This window comes from Oreochromis aureus, linkage group 15 (assembly GCF_013358895.1).
Source record: "Oreochromis aureus strain Israel breed Guangdong linkage group 15, ZZ_aureus, whole genome shotgun sequence".
NCBI classification, from domain to species: Eukaryota; Metazoa; Chordata; class Actinopteri; order Cichliformes; family Cichlidae; genus Oreochromis; species Oreochromis aureus.
In genome coordinates this window covers 36,629,744-36,639,412 of record NC_052956.1, presented here as the reverse complement: position 1 = coordinate 36,639,412, position 9,669 = coordinate 36,629,744, and the positions used below count along the sequence as shown (strand labels likewise).

General features: G+C 38.7%; 1 protein-coding gene across 8 annotated transcripts; it reads left to right on the top strand.

Moving 5' to 3' along the window:
* Positions 1-2,271: 2,271 nt before the first annotated feature.
* On the top strand, positions 2,272-8,205 carry hykk.2 (hydroxylysine kinase, tandem duplicate 2). Of its 8 annotated transcripts, none has more exons than XM_039599447.1 (7): positions 2,275-2,347; positions 3,115-3,216; positions 3,551-3,605; positions 5,188-5,496; positions 6,787-6,929; positions 7,092-7,272; positions 7,491-8,205. In XM_039599447.1, the coding sequence occupies exons 4-7, from the start codon at positions 5,193-5,195 to the stop codon at positions 7,904-7,906; spliced, it is 1,044 nt and encodes a 347-aa protein (XP_039455381.1). In that variant the 5' UTR covers positions 2,275-2,347; positions 3,115-3,216; positions 3,551-3,605; positions 5,188-5,192; the 3' UTR covers positions 7,907-8,205. The 8 variants fall into 8 exon arrangements, with proteins under 8 accessions (XP_039455379.1, XP_039455383.1, XP_039455380.1 ...); XM_039599450.1 differs by having other exon boundaries at positions 2,283-2,347; positions 3,096-3,216; XM_039599445.1 differs by having other exon boundaries at positions 2,272-3,216.
* The last annotated feature ends 1,464 nt before the right edge of the window (positions 8,206-9,669 follow it).

The following is a 9,669-nucleotide window of genomic DNA, read 5'->3' as shown; positions in this document are numbered from 1 at the left end:
GATTGATTTTGCATTTGGCAAGGCTAAGTGTCACTGCTGGGAGCATGAGGTAAAACATGGACCATACATAGGTTGCACCGGTAGCCCAAGTCTTCCAGGATGGCACATCAATACGTGCCATTGCCCGGTCTGCAGTCTCTCCCAGCACAGTGTCAAGATCTTGGAAGTGATTCCAGGAGATAGACAGTTACTCTGGGAGAGCTGGACAAGGTCTTAGAAGGTCCTTAATCAATCAGAAGGACTGCAGCATCTGCTCTTTTGTGCAAGGAGGAACAGGATGAGCACTTCCAGAGCTCTACAAAATGACCTCCAGGTGCTCCTGGTGCACAACATTGCCTGGCCTCATGTGGTAAAAATATGCAGGTAGGTACTTGAGGATCAAGGAGGTGATACCGTTGACTGGCCCCCACACTTGCCAGGAGCTCAGTGATGCCCTGGATCAGATCTGGGAGGAAAACACATGCATGATTATTTTCTGATTTGTTTTCAAGGTGGTCCTTTACGTTTTTTTGAGCATCATATATTTGAAACTCTGTGTATTGCTCTTAGTATAAAAAATAGCAGGTGGCTTGACAATAACATCGTTAAACATCAGGAAAATGGCACAGGTGTGCTCCAAATCATAAATTGGGAAGTAAATGTCCAAGATCAGTGTGTTACTGGATGCTTTGCTACTGCCAGAGGGAGCCAATAAACTGAATGTGAAGACCACAACATTAACATCACAAACAAACTAACCTCATCTAACACCAATTTACAGACTGCCCACATCACAGCTACCCCAGAAACGTGTGGAAAACCACACGGGCTTATATAACAGTTCAGTGCAATTCTTGTTTTATGCAACTAACAATCCTGGGACAGGTAATCAGACTCTAATAATAATAATAATAATAATAATAATAATAATAATAATAATAATAATAATAATGATGATGATAATAATAATAATAATAATGACTGTTTATTTAAAAAAACAGGGTTAGAAAGTGCTTCACAGTTCAAATAAAAACCACATATTGAGGATAAGTGTGCATGTTAAATCATATGGATGCATAAACACACATAATCAGCCATAACGACAGACATTCACACAAACATACATATGTGGTTTCAAACTATGGCAACAAATGAAGGGGAATGGATTAAGGAAATGATAACTTATAAAAATGAGTTTTCAGCATTCGCTTGAAACAAATAACAGAGTCACCCAACCTGACTGACTGAGCAAGGCTGTTTCACAGTTTGAGTGTCACACCCTCAAAAGCACTATCACCTCTGGTTTTAAATGGGCTTCAGTGAGCTTGTACAATGTGAAGGTATAAGATATTATTGTATTTTATAATATTGTATGGTGTTTGTTGATATGATCTCAAAATGGGTGGAGGTTTTTCTTTTAGAAATCAGGATGGTGGAGTGGCCAGTGCCTTGTTGAGAGAAATCTCTGGAGAAACAGCTGGAAACAGTGGCAGGGATCATTATAGGTACTACTGAAAACTGAGATAGCAGTTAAGGTCCTATTTCAATGGCTGGCATGAATCCAAGTGGTTCATGCCAGCCATTGCAAGGGGATGCAGATGTTATAAAAGACTACTACATGCGAACAGGGCTGTCTCTTTTTAAAAAGAAAAAAAAAAGCTCCCTGGGCTCTTTAAAGCCCCTTTGTTGAATTAAAACTGGAAGACAGCGCTATCAAATATAAAGAATATAAAGACTCAGGTGCGTAATGATGAGGGATGCAGGGTAAACTAACAAACTCTGACAGGCTGTTGCCAGATATGCAGCAACAAAACAGCTCTAAGACTGGTCGACCAGCTGATGTTTTTCCTTTGTTCTCTACCCGCTGGCTCTTGGGGAGGCAGTTGTACGCAGGTGTACTCAAATGTCTAAGAATAAAAAGGAAGAAGAAAATTCATAAATGAATACATTTACTTTAATACATCTATCTATCTATATTAGAAATTTAGTATTGAAAACCTAGGTTTGCTGCTATATCCTTATTGTATGTATTTCATATATGCATATTATTTTACAATACAATTTTATAAATAGTCAATAGGATGGTTTTGCTGGCCCTAAATATCCCTTTGACAGCTTTAACCAATCATTATTTATTTAAAAACAGAAACACAGTTATTTTACAACTGTTAAAATAACAGGAAATACTATATCTACAAAAAAAACTTGAAATAAATTGCTTCAATATGACGCTGCCTTTGGAACTTGCTTTCTTTGAGCTTTTACTTTGAAAGAACAGGAAGCAGACGCTTTTCCGTTACACGTAGTAGTCGCAGTATAATATCACAGTCCCTCTTTATTTCACAAAGTTGGCATACAGAACGCAGAGGTAGGTCTACCAGAATGTTTCCCTTTTGTTTTGCATTTGTTATTAATTATTTGGAACACGAGCTATGTTCACAAGTTATGAACTTTTCCTAAAGCGTGCACAAGGCTGTGTGTGTAAGTGTGCAAGAGACAGACAGACGGAGAGTGAGCTAAACATCGGGAAATGAGGATGATGAAGACTTAAAATTTATAAACAATTAAGTTAGATTCCTGAACAAATGCATGAAAAACACAATGCAGGGAGTTCATGAAGACAAAGACTGCTAACATGAAACAAGCATGCAGCATGAAAATATTTTTTAATGTTAGAAGAAGTCAAAGAAGTGGACAGACATGTTGGCAGAAATTAACATTAACTACTGATTAAATGCAGAGTGGTGTATAAACACATATGAAGTAGGGAAAAAAAGGTGAGTGAAAAAGTAACACTGATAGGTAGCCTCCAGCAGCTTAGACCTATTGAAGTGTAACTGCATAGGGAGGATTCAGGATCACCTGCTCCATCCCTAACTATGTGCTTTATCAGAAAGGAAAGTTTTGAGCCTAATCTTAAAGGTAGAGAGAGTGTCTGTCTGACTGGACAGACAGAGGGTGGAGATAAAGAGTCTAGATAAATATGAGTGGTATTAAAGTAGCTGTACACTATGTTATTTCTGTGAGATGGTTATGAGTACTTTTTTCTCTAACAGTTGAAATTCATGAAGTCATTACTAGTTAAGGTTTAATGGAATGCTTGCTTAACTCAGCAGAGCTCTGATCTTTTGTCAGCCTGTCTACAGTCGTGAGAGAAACCGGGTGGTTCTTACTGTCTTCTTGGCTGCTGTTGGTTCTGTGGTCTCTAAAGATGAGCCTACGCTGCTTCAGTAAAATGTAGGTTAATCTATGACTGATAATTAGGGATGGGTATCGTTTAGGTTTTATCCGATACCAGTACCAAACCGGTACTTTTGAAACGGTGCCGGTGCTTAAACGGTGCTCAAACCGGTGCTTAAAGAATGGAGAACACAAAATTGGTCCCAAAAACCTTTCATGTTCAGCTGTTTTTTTTGTAAAAAGATAACAATGTTAGCCTTTTCTGCAGCTATAGGAAATATATGGTCTCACTCTTGGCTGGAAGCAGTGCTTAATCAATGGAAAAAACACAAACTTTGTCCAAAAACCTCTCATGTTTAACTGTTTTCCACTTTTTCTTTGGTCATTTTAGCCTTTTAGGCCAGGGTGAAGGGAGTATCTGCCATCAAACAAGAAGACAGCCGCATGTAACTACGACGGTGTTTGCTAGTTCACCTTACATGCATTAATGTAATAATGTGGTTAGCGTACTCAATGTAAATTATACACGAACAACATGAAGCTACTCACGCAGAGGAGAACGGCTGCTGCTGCCATCATCATCCGTCATCATTTCTGCTACGCTGGCAGGGCTAGGGGCCAGGACTCTACTCTTCGGGTTTTTGGGGGATGTTGCTAACTCCGGGTCCGATAACAGGCACCACACCCGCAGTAGATGTGCACGGTGTGAGGTCTCGCAGCAAGCTATCAAACACGTTACTGGGACACAGTAATTAATTTGGGACAGATATTTATGAGAGATGTGATTTTGCTAGCGCTGAAACATGTCAACTTACATTAATTAAAAAAAAGACTGATGCAGAATGGAGTTTTTAACAAGCTGTGGACTTCTAAGCATTTATTTTATTTGCATTTGCACTTTGCTGCATTAATATGTCCTGAGAAGAAAGAAGCATTTGGGTCATTCCATGGAAACTGACTAAATTTAAGACCGTTACTGAGTTCCCAGTGGTGATGAGCCAGCAATTCCACTGTTGACACATTTATTAATAGGTAATCCACATAGTAATTTTAAGTTTTTTAGCTTTATACTGTTATTAGTTTGCTCATACAAAAATATTTTTGTGAAGAAGTCAGGGGCTTGATCAAGATTTTCTGAACACTGTGTTCTGTGGAGCCATTTTCAAAGAGACACATTCAGAAAAGAATTTAAGCTGTCTCTCAGTTTTTCACTCCAAATATCTGCTACAGCACTGCTGCGATAAAATCTCGTACTCTTCTTATTTTATTTGCATATTTGCTAGATTTACATGTATCTTTATATCAATTTCACGTTAGCTAAAGAGTAAATACAAAATGCAGTTCTTAAATGATGTTTTTATTTATTAATGAAAAAAAGCCACTCAAACCTACCTATGTGAAAACGTTTTTTCACAAACAAGATGGTTTTAAACATTAAATCTCTGTGTTATAACTGATTTAGTGTCCATGTGTTAATAAAGTTATTGTGCTACATGTATGGCATTGCTGTATTTTGTGTTGTTGTTTCTTTGCGAGGTTCAGTCTGTTATAGTGAGTATAGTGTGGGTGTATGTGTCTCTAAAAAAAGATGTAAAGGCTTTTGTGCTTTTTCCACATGCTGTGTGGACTGATCTCTGTGTTGTGTATTGCAATTTTCTGCTCTTTTTTTTAATGCTCGAACAAGTTTCACTTCTGCTGTTAACACCTTTATGGTTACTGAGGGCTAGAAATGTGTGGGGCTGAACTGTAAACATTAATAATGAAGACTGAAGTTTACACCATTGTTATGTAACACATAAAAGATCTGATTTGACAGTTTTAACACGGTGATGATTGAATTGTGCCTGATTAATACTGTAACACTGTATAAGGCAGATGAAAACAGGTAGTCAGGTAAAGGAAACGTTTCTCTCACTCTAACATTTTTTTGCAATTGTATTTGTTGTAATTTGTGAAGATGTTATAATATTTGTTGATTTTATAAATTAGTGTGACTGTTCTCTAATGATTTGTTTTGTTTTCCTTCAGCAATAATGTCACCGAAAAATACCAAGCCCAACTTAAGCCATTCCCAGGTATCTGAGATTGTGAAGAGGCTCTACCGGCTGACTGCATCAGTGATTCAGTCTCTGCCCAGTTATGATGACCAGAACTTCTATGTGGCGCCCAGTGAGGGTGGCGAGTATATCCTAAAGATAATGAACTCAGAGGACAGCAAGAATACCTTACTCATTGAGGTGCAGACATATGCCATGTCTGTCCTACAACAGAATGGAATTCCTGCTCAAACAGCGCTGCCCAACACCTCAGGAGAGATAATGAGTCTGGAGGAAATAGGTATGTGACCAGCCACGTTGTTCATATCTGGAAAATATCGTTACCTGACATGACATAACAGTAACATCTAAAGATAACATGTCAGAGTGTTATTTAAACCTAGGACTACGAAGCCCCAAAAAGACTTTGTGTGCTTACTGCAGACTTCTTTATGTTACAGTGCTGTGAACGTATTTGTCTCCTTCCAATTCAATTCAATTCAATTCAATTTTATTTATATAGCGCCAAATCACAACAAAAGTCGCCTCAAGGCGCTTTATATTGTACAGTAGATAGCACAATAATAAATACAGAGAAAAGCCCAACAATCATATGACCCCCTATGAGCAAGCACTTTGGCGACAGTGGGAAGGAAAAACTCCCTTTTAACAGGAAGAAACCTCCGGCAGAACCAGGCTCAGGGAGGGGCGGCCATCTGCTGCGACCGGTTGGGGTGAAGAAGGAAGACAGGATAAAGACATGCTGTGGAAGAGAGACAGAGATTAATAACAGATATGATTCGATGCAGAGAGGTCTATTAACACATAGTGAGTGAGAAAGGTGAGTGGAAGGGAAAAACTCAATGCATCATGGGAATCCCCGGCAGCCTACGTCTATTGCAGCATAACTAAGGGAGGATTCAGGGTCACCTGGTCCAGCCCTAACTATATGCTTTAGCAAAAAGGAAAGTTTTAAGCCTAATCTTGAAAGTAGAGATAGTGTCTGTCTCCCGAATCCAAACTGGAAGCTGGTTCCACAGAAGAGGGGCCTGAAAACTGAAGGCTCTGCCTCCCATTCTACTTTTAAAGATTTCCAGATTTCTTATCATTTTTTTATATTTAAACTTAAATGTTCCAGATCACCAAATATATTTTTTATTGGATAAAGATAACCAAGAAAACAAAAAATGCAGCCATTAAAGGCTGATCGGATATTGTGGGTCCTAGACCCTAAACAAAATCCTGAAATTGAAAGAAAATGAGTGAACCAGTGTCCAAAGACTTTGCATCATTACTCAAGTATGTTGGCACACTGCACATGCTTCTAAGTGCTGTGTTTCTGTGACATTGCATAAATGTGCTGCATAGTTGAACTCGACCTTTGGATGCTTGCTTTTGCAGATTATCTATAAAGATAAGGCACAGGCAAACTTGGCATCTGCAGGAGTAGAGTAGAGTAACACATCCTGGCTCAGGGCTAAAGGGCAATCTTACACAAGGAAGTTTGCATAATTAGCAGTGTTGTTATGCTTGTGCCCTTCGATATATGTTTATTAAAGCCTAAGATTATTCATATCCTTACTTTTGGCAGATTGCGGTTATGGCAGTCAGAAGTACCTGGTGAGACTGTTGACCTATTTACCTGGGACAACCATCTCCAAGGTTCCTTTAACTCCACAGCTGCTGTATGAAACAGGGAAAACAGCAGCTAAAATGGACACAGTCCTTAAAAAGGTATCATAGTAAGGCTCCTGTGAAATCTTTTCTAAAGGCGTCCACTCTGTGTTAGAATTCCAGTGAATCTTCGGGAGAGAATTTCGTGAAACTGCCCACAATACATGTGTCTGTCAGTTATTTTTCATTTACACGTGTCTTGCATTTTTGGTCTAATTAAAGATGAAACACCCCCATCTTCACGTTCTGGAGAGAGAGGGCTTCAAATGGAGTCTGTCAAATGTTGCTCTCCTGGAAGATTACCTCTACGTGTTAGACGGAGAGCCTCTGCTGGAGGTTGTGAAGTCTGTAATCGAGGCGTACAAGAGCTCTGTGGATCCCAAACGCTCTAGTTTTCGCAAATGTGAGTATACAATATTAACTCGTTACATTTATCAGTTACATGCTTATTACTTACCATAAGATATATTTATTGTCATAAAAACATAGCTGTGAAGGTTAAAGACCAATACCTGTTTATCAGAGAGCTGCTCATACAACATGCACTGTACTACTACCTGTTGTATGTAGTCAGTGTCAGTGTGTCTCTCATGTAATGACTTTTCAAATTTCTTTTTAAAGGCATTAACCACGGTGACTTCAATGACCTCAATGTCCTGGTACAGCCTAATGACAAAGAAGGCTATAGGATCACCGGAATTCTGGACTTTGGTGACATGAATAGTGGCTACTACATCCATGAGCTTGCAATCACCGTCATGTACATGATGACTGAGCACCCTAAACCCATCGAGGTGGGTGGACCCGTCCTTGCTGGCTGGGAAAGCGTCCTTCCTCTCAATGAGGCGGAGAAAGATTGTCTATATGTGCTGGTGCTGTCCCGCTTTTGCCAGTCCTTAGTTTTAGCTCGTTACTCTGTGACCTTGCAGCCAGAAAATGAAGAGTATCTGATGATTTCATCCAGGAAGGGTGTTAACATTCTGCAGCAGCTCTGGGAGTTAGGAAAGGAGCAGGTGGAGAAGCTGTGGTTTGAATAGAATAGAATAGAATAGAATAGAATAGAATAGAATAGCCTTTATTGTCATTGTACAGGGTACAACGAAATTGGAGTGCCACTCCCTTGGTGCAAAATGCAATAATAAATATAAATGTAAAATATAAAAGGTACAATAAAACAAACGTAAGTACTCAACAAAAGTAAGCATGATATTTACAGGATAGCAGCATTAATATAATGACAGTATGACAGTATGAATAGCAGCATAATATAATGACAGTGACAGTATGGTATGGCTAAGCAGGTTCAATTGTTTTTGTGCTTATTTACAACGGTGATAGCTCTGGGAAAGAAGCTATCCCTGAATCTGTTTGTCCTGGTTTTATGTGACCTGTATCGTCGGCCTGACGGTAATAGTTCAAACAGTTGATTGCTGGGGTGAGAATAGTCCTTGATGATATTGCCAGCTCTGCTGAGGTACCGAGAGTTTGCAATGACCTCCAGGCTGGGCAGAGAGCAGCCAGTGATCTTCTGGGCTGTGTTGATGACCCTCTGCAGTACTTTCCTGTCTGCAGCTGAGCACCCTGCATACCATGTTGTTATACCATGTTGAGACTGCCACTCAGCTCAGTGACAAAAGTGAAAGACAGGAACAAACCCACTGATGAAGGGAGTGACTCCACCGAGTCACAATTTGCCTTAATTAAATAAAGTTTTAAGATTGAGTTAAAAAAATGAAGATTGTGTTTAAACAGTTAAAACAGTTTGAAATTCCTTGTTGTTCTGTCTGAAATAAAAGTTTAAAAGATATAAAGTGTCTCAATCAAACTAGAGGAGTGCAAAAAGTGTGTCTGAGAAGATACTTAGATACTGTATAAGAACTATGAATGAAGTACTGTAAAAGAAGAGGTAGTTATTGGCAAATGCATGGATGAGAAACTGAAAAAGGGATTATTAACTCCCAGTTCAGTGCTTGACATTTGAAAAAAAAATGCAAAAATAAACAGTTAAGTGCCTCAGATCTACTTAAAAATGAAAAAGTAGCTGAATTGTCATCTTATCTTACAGATTACAGTAAATGACAGAGTGATTGTGTAATCAGATTGTTTAGAGATGCTTAAATGAATCTGAATTACACGCGTGCACATTCCTCTACACTTTAGGAAATCGCTGTTAACAGGTTAACAGATTTGTTTACACATTTACAGTCTCATCACAGACACACAGATCCAAGTGCAGACACATGGATGTGAAGACATGGATTTGAAATCACACAGGTTACACAGTTCATGTGGCTTGAGATACACATGCACAAATAATTTGACAGCAAAATAGTAATGGAAAAACTAAGTACACTCTTATTGCTTCCGTAGGAATTAAGATGGTAAGAGGTAACCAGATGCTGCTAATCAAATTCAGAAGTTGTAGCAGTTTGCTTGTTTGGAGCGTTCAGTTGTGTGTGTGTTAGTACACTGACTTGATCTGGATTGTAAAACTCTGTGAAATTGCTGCACTTTTAAAAGACAAAACATCTCAATTTACAAATAAAGCATTTCATGTTGCATTTTTATTTCTGTGATTAAAGGAGTTTTGGAACCAAAATAGTTTTTGGCACAGACTCTCTACCACATGGACGGTATTTGCTGTACATCACACAAATTTAATTCAGATAGATCGGCAGCAGAATATATTAGGAACATAATTTTTTAATAAGACTCGATGACTTTGTGTTCTTTACAAGTTAGAGCTCTTTACATGAGTTACACTCATTTCTCTTGCTGCAGTTTTAACTCATAATTCATA

Bases quoted from the DNA above. Each gene is read 5' to 3' on its own strand.
- hykk.2 (XM_039599449.1), top strand. From the start codon at position 5,193: ATGTCACCGAAAAATACCAAGCCCAACTTAAGCCATTCCCAGGTATCT. The intron at 6,930-7,091 runs GTATCATAGTAA...GTCTAATTAAAG, and splicing joins TGGACACAGTCCTTAAAAAG to ATGAAACACCCCCATCTTCA. The intron at 7,273-7,490 runs GTGAGTATACAA...TTCTTTTTAAAG, and splicing joins ACGCTCTAGTTTTCGCAAAT to GCATTAACCACGGTGACTTC.